The 17,501-nt window shown below is 53.4% G+C and overlaps 1 protein-coding gene across 1 annotated transcript; it reads left to right on the top strand.

Moving 5' to 3' along the window:
- The first annotated feature begins 3,650 nt into the window (after nucleotides 1–3,650).
- Nucleotides 3,651–16,460, top strand: Plaur (plasminogen activator, urokinase receptor). Its single transcript, XM_042668094.1, is given in 8 exon segments — nucleotides 3,651–3,787; nucleotides 5,232–5,342; nucleotides 6,754–6,894; nucleotides 11,439–11,497; nucleotides 11,499–11,589; nucleotides 12,080–12,214; nucleotides 13,997–14,143; nucleotides 15,995–16,460. Coding segments are annotated over 8 exon segments (987 nt in total). The 5' UTR covers nucleotides 3,651–3,738; the 3' UTR covers nucleotides 16,249–16,460.
- Nucleotides 16,461–17,501: the final 1,041 nt, after the last annotated feature.

The following is a 17,501-nucleotide window of genomic DNA, read 5'->3' as shown; positions in this document are numbered from 1 at the left end:
TCTCCTGCTTCTGCACAAATCCTACCTCCCTCAAGCCCAAGAAGTCCCCCGAAACTCTTGGGCTTGATCACAGCACAGCCTGAGGCCAGGAGGTGGGTGAGGCCCAGGTGAGTCAAAGTAAAGCAGAAAGGAACATTCCTGTTGCTTCTCTGCCAGTGCCCCGGCCCTGACACCAACCCATCCCCGCCTTCCACATGTCACCAGGACTTATAGGTGCGTGTCCCGAGAGGGAGAAGAAGCCTGCAAAGGTAGAGTCATGGGAGACAGAGGTGGGGTCAGAAACTGCCAGAGAGACTCAGAGACAGAGAGAGACAAGAGGCAGAGACAGAGAGACAGACATATAGGAGAGGCCAAAGCAGAAAATAAATGCAGGCCGCAAAGACTCAGCTGAGGGCTGGGAAGGTGGCTCAGTGGTAGAGCGCTTGCCTTGCACGCCTGAGGCCCTGGGTTCAATTCCTCAGCACCACATAAGCAAAAAGAAAAAAGCCAGAAGTGGCGCTGTGGCTCAAGTGGTAGAGCGCTAGCCTTGAGCTGAAGAGCTGAGGGATAGTGCCCAGGCCCAGAGTTCAGGCCCCACGACCAGACCCCCCCACCCAAAAAAAAAAATCAAAGCCAGCCTGAGCAGGAAAGTCTGTGAGACCCTTATCTCCAATAAACCTCTCAGAAAACGGGAAGTGGTGCTGTGGCTCAAGCAGTAGAGCGCTTGCCTTGAGCTGAAGAGCTGAGGGACAGCGCCCAGGCCCAGAGTTCAAGCCCCACGACTGACCAAAAAAAAAAAAAAAAGACTTTTATCTCCAGTGAACCAGCTAAAGAAGTCAGATGGTGGAGCTGTGGCTCAAATGGTAGAGCACTAGCCTAAATGGAAAGAGCCAAGTAAGAGCAGGAAGCTGTGAGTTCAAGCCCCAGTGCTGGCCCACACAAAAAGAGGGAGGGAGGGAGAGGGGGAGAGAGAGAGGCGGAGGAGTGTGTGTGTGTGTGTGTGTGTGTGTGTGAAACACGAGCCAAGGAGAAGAATGAAGACAGACTAACACAGAAGAGGAGAGAAAGGGATGTAAGAAGCCAGAGACATCCGAGGCAGGATGAAACGATTCCAGGAAACATTCGTCATTCTTTAAATAAAAGAGGAAATTGTGCCAAAAAAAGTCATGAGATCGCAACCGGAAGTGGGAACTGCGCCTGCGTGGAAACACACACACTCACACCCCCCCCAACCCAAGCCCCTGCACCACCAAATCCCAGTCCTCGTTCCTCCCACCCACCCCAGATCCATTTGACTGGTGGGAGAACCAGGGGAGCGGGAGCTGAGTGGGGGGGCTCCACACCTGCCTGCACCATCCACACCCCAACTCTCCTCCTCTCCCTGTCACATCACTGGCCTCTTCCTCCCTCTTCCTGCCCAGCACAGGAAGGGACCCACTTTTCCATAGAAGCAGAGGCGGAAGGCAGAGGCTTCTCAGGACTGAGGTCCACCTTCGCTCGTGGTGACTCAGCCCCAGTGGCCCACACCAGCGTCACTTCAGACCCCATGACGTGTGTGCAGATTCCCCGTCACTCCAGGAAGGGGAAACACAGGCTCAAAGTCCAGAGCTGGAGCCAAACAACCACCCTGGTGGTTACCTTTTTACTGAGTCTGTACTATGCCCCTTGCCTGTAGCAAGAATCATAAGTATGATACCAGGCGCCGGTGGCTCATGCCTGTCATCCTGGCTACTCAGGAGGCTGAGATGTGAGGATCACAGTTCAAAGCCAGCCAGGCAAGAAAGTCCATGAGATTCTTATCTCCAATAAAGCACTCAGAATGCTGGAAGTGGCACTGTGGCTCAAGTGGTAGAGCATTCACCTTGAGTTGAAGAGCTCAGGGACAGTGCCCAGGCCCAGAGTTCAAGCCCTTGGACTGGCACAGGTGCACACACCCAGACACGCGCGCACACACACACACACACACACAATTACCAGCTTAAGACTAATTATTCCTGTTTAAGTAGCTACTCATCAGCCACCCTGAGCTCAGATTTCATCACTTACATTCTACCTCAGGGCCTTTGCACTGGCTGCTCCTTTTTCCTGGAAAGGTTGTCCTTCAGGTCCACCAGACTTCTTCCTTCTCTGTTCAGTGTCACCTGCTGGGCTGGGAATTTGGCTTAGTGGTAGAGTAAAGCCCTGGGTTCAATTCTTCAATACCACATACACGGAAAAAAAAGCAGTAAGTGGGGCTGTGGCTCAAGTGGGAGAGTGCTAGTCTTGAGCAAAAGAAGCTCAGGGACAATGCTCAGGCCCTGAGTTCAAGCCCCAGGACTGGAAAAAAAAAAAAAAAAAGCCATCTGCTTGGGGTTGGGGGAAATGGGGAGCCTTCTGGATTACCTCACCTAAAACCGCTCCCCTTTTACCTCCTTATACCCCATTACCTCCTTTCAGCCTGCTTTGTTTCCCCAGCTTTGTTTATCGCTGACAGGGAAAGATTAGATAACAAAATTCAACTTTCCACCCTCAGCTCCACTGGGGTGGTGGCTTTGCTGTTTCCTGCTGTGTCCCCAACCCTCAGAGTGTCTAGCACAAAGTCGATCCTTGGTATAGGCTGCAAGAATGCGTTCCTATTTTGGTCAGCTATTATTCCAAGCATTTTCCAAGTGTGACACTGCTCTGATTGGCCGGATGTATCAAGAAACACAGACTATTTTATCTTTGGCATTTTACTATTTTATTTTTTTCCTCCCTTCTAGTTCTGACAGATTTTTTTGGCTGATTCTGAGGCTTGAACTCTGAGCTCTTCAAGCCCAAAGTGAGGGCTCTACCACTTGGGCCACAGCGCCACTTCTGGTTTTTGAGTGGCTCATTGGAGATGAGGGTCTCACAGACTTTCCTGCGAAGGCTGGCTTTGAACTATGATCCTCAGATCTCAGCCTCCTGAGTAGCTAGGATGACAGGTGTGAGCCACTGGCACCCGGCTTTCCTTCTTTCCTTCTTCTTTTTCCTCTTCTGTTCCTCTTTCTCTCCCCCCCCTTCTTCCCTCCCTCCCTCCCTTCTCATTCATTTGAGGACAGGGTCTCAGCCCAGCCAAGCATCGAGCTCCCTCCTTGCCTCAATCTTTCCAGTGCTGGGATCACAGGCAGGGGCCACCATGCTCAGCTTTGTTTGTTTTGCGTTTTTCTTCTTCTAAAGGATTTAAAAGTAGACACTAATATCATTCATGCCTAAATACTTCATGGAATGTCTTATTTCTTGAAGCAAAAACAATCTCCTTTACTAAACCACAGTGCTTTCCCCACTATGTTAGGTGGTCTCTTCTCCGAGAGGACTGAATTGTTTCAAGGCAGTTGACAGCTATTTTGTCACGTCATCAAGTTTCAGATCCTCTCTCTCGAAGTGATAATGACAGCTGGTTTTGGTTTGTTTTTTTTTAACTCAGCCTCAAGGCTATCTTCTCTCACAGAATTAACATGAATCCTAATGTTATTGAGTAATCTTTCTCTAAACAAGGTTTGTCACACAGTTGAGGAGGAGAGAGGGTTTGGGGAGGTGAACCTAGACAGTCTGATGACACAGAGCTGTGACCTCAATTCATGAGTCAGGACATAGCCATGCTGGATGGGGCTGGCCAGCTGTAAGTAACCCCAGGAAAGGGAAGTTTTGTGGGAGAGTGGTGAGGCCAGTGCTTCAAAGGCTGGGAGGAACCCTGGGGCCACAAAACTGTCTCTCTGAGCCCTACCGGAGCCGTACAGGAAAGCGGGAGCAGGGACCATGAACCGCCTGCTGCTACAGCTACTGTGGATTTCCACCTGCATCCCAGGTAAGGGCCGGCTGCACTACCTGGGCTGAGGGGGGGGGGGGGTAGCTAATGAGCTGGGGAGTAAGCATGTGGGTAGGAGTTCGGTTCTCAGCAACTCCCTCCCCTCCACACACTAAAAGATCCTGGCTCTGTGGCACATAGGTGCTCTAAGCATGCTATCAGCAGAGCAGCGGCGGGCATCTAGGGAGGGTGGCGTCTAGGGAGGACCATCGCCTGGTAGGCCTCCTTGGCGCTCTAAAGCCTATTGCAATGTGACAGTCCATGAACTCCTTAGGTAAGGAGAGGTTGAGGAAACCTATTCTGATGTCCCAACTGGGGCCTGTGTTCGCTATTCTGCTGGACGCCCCCTCGCCACTTTTGAAAGTTAAGGGAGGGCAGAGTGTGTACAGCACCAGGGAACTGGGACCTTGGGATGGGGGGGGGGCTGGGGCTGGGATGCTGGGGGAGGGATCCCGGGTGGAGGGAGGGACTGGGATCCAGGGGAAGGCTGGGATGGGACGGAAGGGGCTGGGGGATCTGGGGATGGGATCCCGGGGGGGGGGGGGGGGATCTGGGGATGGGATTCTCGGTGGAGGGAGTGGCTGGAACCCTGAGGGGGCTGGGGATGGGACCCCCAGGTGGAGGGAGGGGCTGGGACCCTGGGGGGCTGGGGATGGGACCCCCCCCCCGTGGATGGAAGGGGCTGGAACCCTGGGGGGGCTGGGGATGGGACCCCCCCCCCGTGGATGGAAGGGGCTGGGACCTGGGGTGGGATGGGGGGAGGCTGGGATGGGGTGGAGGGGGCTGGGGATCTGGGGCCTGCCCACCCTCATCCACTTCCGCGGGCTCACCCGCATCCGCCGGGAAACGTGGGAGCTCAGGTTAGAGGAACGAGAGGGAAGCGGGAAGGAACTGCGCGGGTGCGGGCGGGCGGGCGCAATGAATAAACCACTCCCCGGTGCCCAGGCCGCGGGAGGCCGAGGGTGAGTAATAACTCCTAATTCTTTTAGCGGAAAGGGACGTCCGGGAAGCCAGGGGGCCGGGCGCGGGGCCGGGCGCGGAGTGGACAGCGCAGGGCCTGGACGCCAGCGGGGCTGGGGCGGGGGGAGCCAGCTCCGGGCCCCGGGGCGGGGCCAAGAGGGAGGTGGGCGGGGATAACACGTGGGGGAGGAGCCAGGCCGAGAAATCACAACGGGGCGGGGCTTGTGGCCTGCACAGCGCCCGGGGGGAAAGACCATTGGGTGGGGCTCAGCCCTGAGGCGCGATTAGAAGGCGGGGCTATGGTTTGGGGGCGGAGTTGGAGGCGGGGTTAGTGCCTAGGGGCGGGGAGAGAACCTTAAGGGAAATTCAATTGGCCGTGATTGGCTCTCTGCGGGAAGGTGGGCGGGGCCAGGATTTCCGCGTGGCCTCCGCGGGGAGCTCGGGGCCGGGGTCGGTCATCACCTTACCCCCCTCCCCCGCCCAGCTTCCAGGGCCCTGCGCTGTGTGCGGTGTAACAGCACCGAGCGCTGCCGAGTGGAGGAGTGCGCCCCGGGCCTGGACCTCTGCAGAATCACCATCCTGCGAACCTGGGAAGGTGAGACTCCCCAGCCCCCCCCCCCCCCCCCCCCCCCCCCCCCCCCCCCCGCCAACGCCTGTAATCCCAGCATTGACCAGCTGAGGCAGGAATGATGTCAAGTTCAAGGCCAGCCTGGGCGAAGGTGGAGACCCTGCTGCTCAATGAATAATTAGGCCAGACGCTGGCGGCTCAGGCCTGTCATCCTAGCTGCTCTGGAGATCTGAGGATCACGGTGAACCTGGCAACCCCAGGCAGACAAACCTGAGAGACTCTGATCTCCACTTAACCAGCAGAAAGCCAGTGAGCCACCAATGGTAAAGTACCAGTCTTGAGTGGAAAAAAAAAAGCTAAGCAAAGAGCACAAGGCCCTGAGTTCAAGCCGCAGTACTGTCAGACAAAAATAAAACTATGAAATATTTCTATTTGTTAGGCATGTGGTTGTGCACACTTATAATCCCAACACACAGTAGGCAGAGTAGAAGGATCTCCAGTTTTAGGCAGGTCACGATTCCATGATGAAAACAAAAACAAAACAACAACAAAAACCCAGCCAGGCATTGGTGGCTCACACTTGTAATCCTACCTACTCTGGAGGCTGAGATCTGAGGATCATAGTTGGAAATAAGCTTAGACAGGAAAGTATATGAATGCTAGCTTTGAGCAAAAACAAAACAAAAAAGCTCAGGGGCAGTGTCCAGGCCCTGAGTTTAAGCCCCAGGATTGGCATAAACACAAAAATAAAAGAAAAAACAGCTGGGCGCAGGTGGCTTATACCTGTAATCCTAGCTACTCAGGAGGCTGAGATCTGAGGATCACGGTTCAAAGCCAGCCTGGGCAGGAAAGTCCATGAGACTCTTGTCTCCAATTAACCACCAGAAAACTGACTGGAAGTGGTGCTGTGGCTCAAGGAGGAGAATGCTTGCCTTGAGCAAAAGAGCTGAGGGACAGCGCCCAGGCCCTGAGTTCAAGCCTCATGACCAACAACAACAAAAATTCCTATAATTGGCATATTCATTCCTAATGAGATTGTTAGGTTGGAGCAGTAGGAGAGACTTCTAGAAAACACAGGAGTTGGGGCTCAAACAAAACAAGAGACCTGGGGCTGGGAAGGTGCTCAGTGGTAGAGTGCTTGCCTTGCATGCCTGAGGCCCTGGGTTCGGTTCCTCAGCACCACATAAGCAAAAAGAAAAAAGCCAGTAGTGGCGCTGTGGCTCAAGTGGTAGAGCGCTAACCTTGAGCTGGAGAGCTGAGGGACAGCGCCCAGGCCCAGAGTTCAGGCCCCACGACTAGACCAAAACAAAAAACAAAAAAACAAAAACAAGAGACCTGGCCAGGGTCAGTGCTGGAAGTGGGTGACGGAGGCTGAGTATCTAAAGGTTGCCTGGGCCCAGGGAGCATCCAGGGCACTCAAAACCCATTTGCCCCACAGGGGACATGGAGGAGGTGGAGAGAGGCTGTGCCAATAGGAACAAGACCAACAGAACCATGAGCTACCGCGTGGGGGCGCAGATCTTCAGCCTCTGGGAGATGGTGTGCGGCTCCAACCTCTGCAATGCACCCAGGCCTGGTAAGGACATGCCACAGCCCCTGTTGGCTGCAGCCCTGAGCTAGCACTCTATCCCATCAGCCCATGCCACCCCAATAACACCTCCAACACCAACTCAGTTATAACCCCGCCTCACATTTGCACCATGTCCCTTCACCTCGCTCATTATCTGCTGCCCACAGGCTCGTATGGCTGCTTGTTGTGTGAGAGACACAACACCCTCTTTTTTTTTTTTTGGTCAGTCCTGGGGCTTGAACTCTGGGCCTGGGCATTGTCCTTGTGCTCTTCAGCTCTAGATGAGCGCTCTACCGCTTGAGCCACAGCACCACTTTCGGTTTTCTGGTGGTTTATTGGAGATAAGTCCCATGGACTTTCCTGCCCAGGCTGGCTTTGAACCTGGATCCTTAGATCTCAGCCTTCTGAGTAGCTAGGATTACAGGCATGAGCCACTGGTGCCTGGCTAACGCCCACTCTTTTAATTAATTTTTTATTTATTTTTGTGTCAGAACTGGGGCTTGAACTCAGGGCCTTGCACTCTTGGCTGGCCTTTTTTTTCCCCCTTAAGGTTGGTGTTCCTCCACTTGAGCTACAGCTCCACTTTTGGCTTTTTGGTGACTTAAGTGGAGGCAAGAATTTCACAGCTACGTCTGCCAGGGCTGGCTTTGAACTGTGATCCTCAGATCTCAGCTATCCTGAGTAGCTGGGATTACAGGCGTGAGTCACTGACACCCAGCGTGTCTTCATACTGTTTTTGTTTTTGTTTTGATCGGTTGTGGGGCCTGAACTCTAGGCCTGGGCACTGTCCCTCAGCTCTTCAGCTCAAGGCTAGCACTCTACCACTTGAGCCACAGCACCACTTCCGGCTTTTTCTGCTTATGTGGTGCTGAGGAATCGAACCCAGGGCCTCATGCATGCCAGGAAAGCACTCTACCACTGAGCCACCTTCCCAGCCCCATATCTTTATACTTTTAACAAATTAACCCAGTCCCAGCATGGAGGACAGACTGGTGGGGGGAGCGGGGAAGCGTTTTTGGGGTGTGCCTGTGATCTAAGCTACACCAGGCAGATGTAGGATCGCACAAGGGCTGAGGCCAGCCCTGGGCAAAAGCGTGAGACTCTTATCTGGAAGAAAGGAGGAAAAAAGAAGAAAGGAGAAAAGATTACAGGTGTGACTTCGTGATCGAGTGTCTGCATAGCAAGGTCCAAGGCTGTGAGTTCAAACTTCAGTACCAATGGAGGAGGTGGAGGGGAGAGGGGGAAGAGAGGAGAAAAAGAGAAGCCCTCGTGAAGGCTAGCATTGAAGAAAGTGGCCAGAGTTGATGACAGAAGTAGCAAAATGGAGGTGTCTAGTCACGTAGACAGGCAGGCAGGCAGGCAGGCCTTCTTCCTGTTTGGTGAAATGTGGGGCAGAGACTTCCAGATCTCATCATATGCAGTGCCTTATGTGAAGCGGCTGTGCGGGCTGCAGCCGTGGAAATCAGGGGAGCGCAGATGTGGGGGTTCCCCAGCCAGCCTGGCTTGTTCCTCGACTTCGCTTTCCAATCTGTCTGCCCAGGCATGCTCGCTAGTCGAGAGCCCCAGGTTGCAGGCAGAAGCAGGAAAACGCGAGGTACAATCCTACCATCAGTGGGACCCCAGAAAGACAAGTCCCCAGATCTGTGAACGAGTTTCTCTCGAGGCGTTGGCAGGCGGCGTGCACCTCGCCTAAGATGCCAAGGCATGCAGCAGAAAATAGTAACGTAGCTAGAAATCACAGAGACAAGCCTGGCCTCCAGTGGGCATGGGGTGCCAGAGAGACGTGCCAAGCTGGCTCCTGGGCCTTGCAGAGCCTCTCCAAGGAGGGCACCGGTGGCTCGCGCCTGTAATCCCAGCTACTCAGGAGGCTGATCTGAGGATCACACTTCAAAGTCAGCCTGGGTAGGAAAGTTCATGAGACACTTATCTCTGATAAACCACCAAAAAGCTGGAAGTAGAGCAGCGGCTCAATTGGTAGAGCACCATCCTTGAGCAGAAAATCTCATGGACCCTGCCCCAGGCCCTAGTACCCACACTAAGCTCCACTTAAAGGTCCTACCAGCCTCTTCTTACCTCCACCTTGCTGAGGACGCAGCTGCCCTGTTGTGGGCCCTTGGATGACAAACCACAGCCTACCCCGGCAGGGCAGGCCGTGAGCCAGGTGTGTGTGCTACAGCCCGGAGGCAGCTGGCTGAACAGACAGGAGAGAGTTTGTGGGTGGATAGAAATGAAGCCACGTTGATGGATTACCCCCTGCCCCGTGGGAGATCATCTTTAACATGAAAAGTGAAAGGCCCAGCATCTGCGTGCAGTGGTGCACACCTGTAATCCCTGCACTTGGGAAGCAGAGGCATGGGGATCATAAATTTGGAGCCAGCTTGGGCTACACAGTGAGACCAAGGAAGGAAGGAAGGGAGAAAGGGAGGGAGAAGGGAAGAAGGAGGGGAGGATGGAAGGGACGAAGGGAGGAAAGAAAGGACGAAGGAAGGAAGGCAGGAAGAAAGGCTGGGCGCCGGTGGCTCACAGGCCTATCATCCTAGCTACTCAGGAGGCTGAGATAGGAGGATTGCAGTTCAAAGCCAGCCAGGGCAGGAAAATCTGTGAGACTTTTTTTTTTTTTGCCAGTTCTGGGGCTTGAACTCAGGGCCTCAGCACTGCCCCTGAGCCTCTTTGTGCTCAAGACTACCACTTGAGCCACAGCGCCACTTCCAGCCTTTTCTGTTTATGTGGTACTAAGGAATTGAACCCAGGGCTTCAGGCATGCTAGGCAAGCGCTCTACCACTGAGCCACCTTCCCAGCCCACCTGTGAGACTCCTTATCTCCAGTTAACCAGCAGAAAACCAGAAATGGAGCTGTGGCTCAACGTGGTAGAGGGCTAACCCCGAGCAAAACGACCTCAGGGACAATGCCAGGCTCTGAGTTCAAGCCCCATTACCAACCAGAGGGGGTGGGGGAGAGAGAGAAGGAAGGAAGGTTGGATGGGAGGAAAGGGGAGAGGAGGAGAAGAAGAAGAAACGAGAAGCATGGATGGTGCAGGGAAGGCCAGGGCCCTGGGAGGAGCCGCGGAGGTAGAAGGGTTCACAGAGGAGCCCAGCCGGGCGCGGCCACGCAGATGCCCTGCCGTGGACCATCCATCTGTGTGGGGTTCGCTTGAAAAGACATGGTCGTGGGCCTTTGGCTATTCCTCTTTGATGGTGATGACTGGGCCTTGGCCGGGAGTGACTCACCTAATGACCGTGAGCCTGCCAGTGGAAAGCCTTGGCTCACACTTGGTCTTCCTCCTAAATCTTGGCCCTGACACAGCTTGGATGCCGTAGGCTGGGAAGGGAGGGCATGCTGGGCCGGGAGAGGTGTGAGCCAAGGCCCCGGCCCAGCGGTGACCCCGTGTTTCCAGGGAAAAGTAACTGGTCCAATTGGCCAGGGCTTCCCCGGGTGCCGGTGGCTCACGCCTGTCATCCTAGCTACTCAGGAGGCTGCGATCTGAGGATCAAGGTTCAAAGCCAGCTCAGGTAGGAAAGTCTGTCAAACTCTTATCTCCAATGAACCACCAGAAAGTCAGAAGTGGCGCTGTGGCTCAAGTGGTAGAGCATTCGCCTTGAGCTGAAGAGCTGAGGGATAGCGCCCAGGCCCAGAGTTCAAGTCCCACGACTGACAAAAATCGTGGCTGAGACACTTTTAGTCATACATTCTTGGGGCTTCCAGCCTGACACTAGACAGTGCTTAGAGTGGGCAGGGCTGAGAGAGGGGAAATGGAGGGGCGCGGGCACTAACCCAATGTGCTGCCACAGGAGGGGTTTCCTGGAAAAGCTGACGTTGGAAATGATACTTGAAGATTGAATGGAACTGGGGAAAGTCAGAAGCCAGGGAAGACTGGTTAGGCTAAGGCAACTGCATATGCAAAGGCCCAGGGGCCAGTTAGCCCAAAGGGGCTGAGAGAAATCAGTGGAGTAGAGCCTGAAAGTCATGGTCTTCCATGGGCCTTGAATGCTACACTAAAGATCTTGTATTCTGTTTATTTAGGATGTGTGTGTGTGTGTACATGTATGTATGTGTGTACACGCGGGTGCCCCCCTCCCCCCACTAGGACTTAAACTCAGGGCCTGTGAACTGTGCTAGAGCTTTTTCTGCTCAAGGCTGCTGCTCTATCTCTTGAGCCACACCTCTACTTCTGGCTGTTTGCGGGTTGATTGGAGATAAAGAGTCTCACTGACTTTCCTGCCCAGGCTGGCTTCAAAACTGCAATCTTCAGATCTCAGCCTCCAAGGTAGCTAAGATTACAGACGTGAGCTGCTTGTGTCCTGCTTGGATTTTATCGTAAAAGCAAGAGGGATCTATGGAAGGATCTTCCCTCTGTGACCGAGTAGGGAAGGCTGGGTGTGGAGGAGGCTGGTGTTAGAGGAGCTTCTAGCTGGAGTGGGTCATGGGGCTGGAAAAGAGGAGATGGGCTCTGAATGGCTTGGGGTGTTTGGGGGAACCCAGGAGGAGGCTGGAGCTCCAGGACTATACCTCCAGCGCGTCTCCATCAGGCCCCTCTCCTCTCCCCAGCAGGCCGGACGCGCTCCTTTCCCGTGGGCCGTTTACCTGGAGTGTATGTCCTGCAGCTCCTCAGACGGAGAGTTGCGAGAGGGGCCGGGAGCAAAGCCTGCAGTGCCGCCATCCCCGAGAGCAGTGCGTGGATGTAGTGACCTACCACGGTCCCGGAAGTGAGTCCCCCACACAACAGAAGTGCTTGAATTCCCTCACACTGCACACAGAATTGCAGCCACTGGAAGGCCAGCGTTAGGAAAGACAGCTCCTGAGGCCAGCGTTAGGAAAGGACAGCTCCTGAGTTGATCAGGAGCCCCTGTCCTCCACTCGATGTCACTCTATTCCTTACATACTGCCTCGTGGCCCAAAATGGCTGCCAGAGCTCTCTGGACTTTGTGTCCCAACTTCCAGGAGAGAGCAAGAAGGAAAGAAAAGGGTAAGGGCTCACCTTCCAAAGCCCTTTCATGTAGATCACATCGACTCCAACATCATCAACATGGACAGACCAGGAAATGTCCTTTCTCTAGTTACCCTAAATAAAATGAGGGTTCACTCCCCCCCCAAAAAAAAAGAATGGGTACACACCTGCTACAGTGGGCAAGGCCAGTCTTAACCCCTCACTGCTACCTGACCTCTGACCTCTCCTGAACGTCCCCGCCCCCACAGGGATCTGGGAGGATGAGCAGCACATCAAAGGCTGTGGCCAACTTCCCGGCTGCCCAGGGCCCACCGGTTTCCACAGCAACCACACCTTCCACTTCCTGCAGTGCTGCAACTCCACCAAGTGCAACCAGGGCCCGGGTAAGGGGCGGGGCCGTCAACGGGGCGGGGCCTTACCAAGGGAGGTACCTGGCAGGAAGTCTAGTATCCGGCCAGATGTGGGGATGTTCATCCATTCGCTCCAGCTCTCTTGAGCCTCAGGGTTCTCCTTAAAAAAAAAAAAAAAAACGGGCTGGGAAGGTGGCTCAGTGGTAGAGCGCTAGCCTTGAGCTGAAGAGCTGAGGGACAGCGCCCAGGCCCAGAGTTCAGGCCCCATGACCGGACCCAAACAAAACAAAACAGGGCTGAGAAGATGGCTCAGTGGTAGAGCACTTGCCTTTGCATGCCTGAGGCCCTGGGTTCGATTCCTCAGCACCACATAAACAAAAAGAAAAAAGCCGGAAGTGGCGCTGTAGCTCAAGTGGTAGAGTGCTAGCCTTGAGCTGAAGAGCTGAGGGACAGCGCCCAGGCCCAGAGTTCAGGCCCCACGACCGGACCCAAAAAAAAACAACAACAACAAAAAAAAAAAACAAAGGGGCTGGGAAGGTGGCTCAGTGGTAGAGTGCTTGCCTAGCATGCATGAAGCCCCAGGTTCGATTCCTCAGCACCACATACAAAGAAAAAGCTGGAAGTGGTGCTGTGGCTCAAGTGGTAGCGAGCAAAAGAAGCTCAGGGACAGCGCCCAGGCCCTGAGTTCAAGCCCCAGAACTGGGGGAAAAAAAAAAAAGTGGAAAGAAAGATTTTGTGGAGTTCAATGAGCCCATCAATCTACTTGCCAAGACGCAAGCTTTCCGCCTCCTATGTCTTGAATCTTTCCACTGCTGCTCACCTCCACTGTCACCTCTCCTTTTCCCTGGCTTAACATTGCAGCAAGTAATGTGTCCTTCAGTCTTTCCTCAAGCACTTCCACGACTTAAATCAGACCATCCAATCAGAAGGGCTTGCTCTAGCACCCACCTGCCTCATGATCTTCCTGTGGTTTGTGCCAAACTCCATCCTGCCTGAGGGCCTTTGCACACACCCTTCCTATAGCCAGGAGTGTTCCTGCATCTCCCCTCCCCCCGCAAGAGCTCACCTGGCTGGCCAATGCTTATCGATTACATCTCATTCTTCACCTCCACAGTGTCAGAAATGAAAGCCAGGATTGTGCACATGGCAGGCAAAGGCTCTACCTCTGATATAACCCTCCCTGCCTTGGATCCTTTTTTTCTTTTTCTTTTTGGTCTGTCCAGTGGTTTTACGGGATATACTACACCTCCCCCCCCCCCCCCCACACCTGTTTTAGACAAGATCTTTTTCTCTAATTCAGGCTGAGAAGCCAACGCTGGCCTCAAACTCACGATCCTTCTGTTTGTTGCCCCAGATGGTGCATCTTGACTTTGATGTGCTATCCTCAGACTTCCAGCGGCCCCCTTCCCCAGGAAAAGCTCTGTTCCCACAGAACTTTCCATTGCGGGGGGAGGAAACGCTTTGCCGATGCCACCCAGTGCAGAGCACCTGACATAAGAACTAGATGAGGCAGTGATTTCTAGTAACTCAGTGTAATCGAGGTAGGCAGTGGCCACCATGTCGGTCAATTCTGAGAAGGAAGGGACTGTCTGATGTCACAGAGAGGCAAGGCGAGGTCTGGGGCCTGGCCAGACGTGGGGCTCATGGAGAGTGGAAAGGTGGGGTTTCCTCAGGGACAAAGGGAAGTATCGTTCTCATGCCTAACCAATGGGGCTGGGGGAGGGGGGGAGGGCGCCTAGCGCCCGGGCCCCAGGAGGGGACCACATGGGGGGGAGGACCACCGCTAACCTCTGTCTCTGTGTCATCTCTCCCAAGCCATGCAGCTGCAGCAGCTGCCGCCCAATGCTGTGCAGTGCTACAGCTGTGAGGGGAACAGCACCCATGGGTGCTCGGAGGAGGAGGCCACCCTCATCCCCTGCCTAGGCCCCATGGACCGATGCCTGGAAGCCACTGGTACTAAAGGTGAAGTGCAAATTGGAAGCCGAGAATTAGGACTTGGGCAGAATTAGGAATTAGCCCGGTGACTCATGGGTGTGATCCCAGACTTCTCAGGAGGCTGAAATCTGAGGATCGGGGCTCAAAGCCAGCCTGGGCAGGAAAGTCTGTGAGATTCTTTATCTCCAATAAACCACCAGAAAACCGGAAGTGGCGCTGTGGCTCGAGTGGTAGAGCCCTAGCCTTGAGCTCAGGGGCTCAAAGACAGCATCCAGGCCCTGAGTTCAAGCCCCACAGGTGACAAAGAATTAGCACTTGGGCTGGAGGTGGTAACTAGGGCTGGAGTGCCTATCTGGCAAGCGGAAGGCCCTGAGTACCAACCCCAAAGTCTATTAAAGACTGTCCATTAGGAAATAAGTATTTCCACCATGGGTCCACACAGGGCAACTTCTGAGGGCGAAGGACTTCCTGTGGATGGCTGGGACTTCCTGTGACCTTCAGGGGCCTACTTCCCAAAGGCAGCTGGAGTCCAGGGATTCTCCGGAGATTTTGGCTCCTTCACTCTCTCCACACCTGTGTGTGTCAGTTAGATCTACGGATATGTGGTGCCGCAGAAATTAAAAATGAGGAGTCAGTTAGTGAGCCAGTGGCTCACACCTGTCATTCTAGACCACTCAGGAGGCTGAGATCTTGGTTTGAAGTCAGTCTAGGGTAGGGAAGTCCTCCATTAGACTTTTTATCTCCAATGAACCAGCAAGAAGTTGGAAGTGGGGCTGGGAATGTGGCTCAGTGGTAGAGTGCTTGTCTAACATACATGAAGCCCTGGGTTCAATTCCTCAATACCACATACACAGAAACAGCCGGAAGTGGCACTGTGGCTTAAGTGGTAGATTGCTAGCCTTGAGCTGAAGAGCTGAGGGACAGTGCCCAGGCCGAGTTCAGACCCATGACCAACAACAACAAAAAAAGGCATCCAGGGATATTGACTAATAAGACAATAAAATCTTTTTCTTTTGTGTAAAAAAAAAAAGAAAGTCTCATAAACATGAACATCCATAGCATTTTTTGATGTAAAACAGCCATGTTTTAAGAAAAAAAACATGAAATGAGAAGACTAGCATGGTTTTCCTGTGCTGTAAATCTCTTTGATGTCTGGTTTTAATAGAAATCAGCTGGACTTTTGACTCCATGTTTGCATTTAAGCTGTAGCCACATCACCTATTCCAGAGCTTCTGGAAAACTCCCTTGTATACTCTTAAAAGCAAAAACTAAATTATGGGGCTGGGAAGGTGGCTCAGTGGTAGAGCACATGCCTTGCATGCATGAGGCCCTGGGTTCAATTCCTCAGCACCACATAAGCAGAAAAAGCTGGAAGTGGCGCTGTGGCTCAAGTGGTAGAGCGCTCGCCTTGAGCTGAAGAGCTGACGGACAGCGCCCAGGCCCAGAGTTCAAGCCCCACGACCGGCAAAACAACAACAAGCAGCCACTAAATTATGTCTTAGATTACATTCAGAATAAATTTTATGTTGGCACTTAAAGGGTTTCTTAGGCAGGCACCTACCATGTGAGCCACACTCCCAGCCCTTTTGGCTGTATTTTTTCAGATAGGTTCCCTCTCTTGTGCCCAGGGCCAGCCTTGGACCCTTGATCCTCCTATTATGCCTTCCGTGTAGCTGGGTGATATGCATGACTATTCCTTGCATAATGAGAATAATGTAGAATTCCCAGATTCCCATCCCAGGTGCCTGGGCCACACTGGCTGCTTTCTCCAGGTGACAGTGCAGGTGGCACCCACGGGCAAGGTGCCAGGCTGCTCACTGGAGAATCCCGGGTCTAAGAGAGAACCAGGAAATCTCACGCTGTCTCCTTTGTCCTCAGAGATGGAGAACACGAACTACACAGTGCGAGGCTGCGCAACGGCCTCATGGTGCGAAGGCTCCCACATGGCCGACACCTTCAGCCTGACTGGAGTCAGTGTGTCCTGCTGTACTGGCAGTGGCTGCAACCACCCCGCTGGAGATGCCCAGTACCGCAGCGGTGGGGTCCCCCAGCCCCGCCCCACCTACCTCAGCCTCACCATGACCCTTCTCACGACTGCCAGACTAGGAGGGGATCTTCTCCTCTGGACCTGAACTCTTAAAGCCTTTGCCCTGGCTGGATCCAGGGACCCCTGTGCCCTTTCCTCAGTTCCAGCTCTGCAGACTTGTATGCCAGTACATTGTCCTCTCTGTTTCCTCCACTGTCAGAAAGAAAACTCGTATCTGATCAGTTACTGTGGCCCGTGCTGTCATCTTAGCTAGTCAGGAGGCTGGGATCTGCGCATCACAGTTGGAAGCCAGCTCTGGGGTTGGGAGAGTCTTATCTCCCAACTAACCACCAAAAAGCCAGAAGTGGAGGTGTGGCTCAAGTGGTGGAGTGAAAGCCTTGAGTGAAAAAATTAAAGGACAGGGCTGGGAAGGTGGCTCAGTGGTAGAGCGCTTGCCTTGCATGCCTGAGGCCCTGGGTTCGATTCCCTCAGCACCACATCAACAGAAAAAGCCGGAAGTGGCGCTGTGGCTCAAGCAGTAGAGCGCTTGTCTTGAGCTGAAGAGCTGAGAGACAGCGCCTAGGCCCAGAGTTCAGGTCCATGACCAGCAAAAGAAAGAAAAAGTTAAAGGACAGTATCCAGTCCCTGAGTTCAAGCCCCAGGACCAGAACAACAACAACAAAGAAACGCCAACATCCCACCACAACATTGTCTCACCGAGATATCTGCAGAGGAGCTGGGGGCCATCAGCGTGTTGTTTGGCTTTATTAATACTTTTTGCCAAAATTGTTACTGTTGTTAGCTAATATTCATATTATTTATTTATATTATCAATAAATTTTTTATATGAATGAACAAGCTAAGTTTCCTGGTCTCTCTAGCATCTATCTTTGGGAATATGAACGTGGGGGTAAGGGGCATTGGCTCTTTAGGTTTCTGGAACTGTAGGTCAGACTAGGATGCAGGCATCTGAGGCCCCTGTCTTCGGTGTGGTCACTAAAGAGTTAAGTTAACCCTATCTTTTTTTCTTTTTTTTTTCCTAGTCCTGGGCTTGAACACTGGGCCTGAGTTCTGTCCCTGTGCTCCTTTTGCTCAAAGCTAGTGCTCTACCACTTGAGTCCCAGCACCACTTCTGGTTTTCTGGTGGTTAAGTGGAGATAAGAATCTCACAGACTTTCCTGCCTGGGCTGGCTTCATACTGGGTTGATCAGATCTCAGTCTTCTAGGTAGATAAGATGACAGGTGTGAGTCACCAGCACACGCAACGCTATGCTTTTAAGCTTCCCCAACATCTACTTTTGTCCACCAGCAACAATGTGTGTGTGTGTGTGTGTGTGTGTGTGTGTGTGCATGCTGGGG

The sequence above is a fragment of the Dipodomys spectabilis genome, unplaced genomic scaffold (genome assembly GCF_019054845.1).
Source record: "Dipodomys spectabilis isolate Male_0828 unplaced genomic scaffold, ASM1905484v1 ptg000422l, whole genome shotgun sequence".
NCBI classification, from domain to species: domain Eukaryota; kingdom Metazoa; phylum Chordata; class Mammalia; order Rodentia; family Heteromyidae; genus Dipodomys; species Dipodomys spectabilis.
This window is presented reverse-complemented; position numbering and strand designations above follow the sequence as displayed.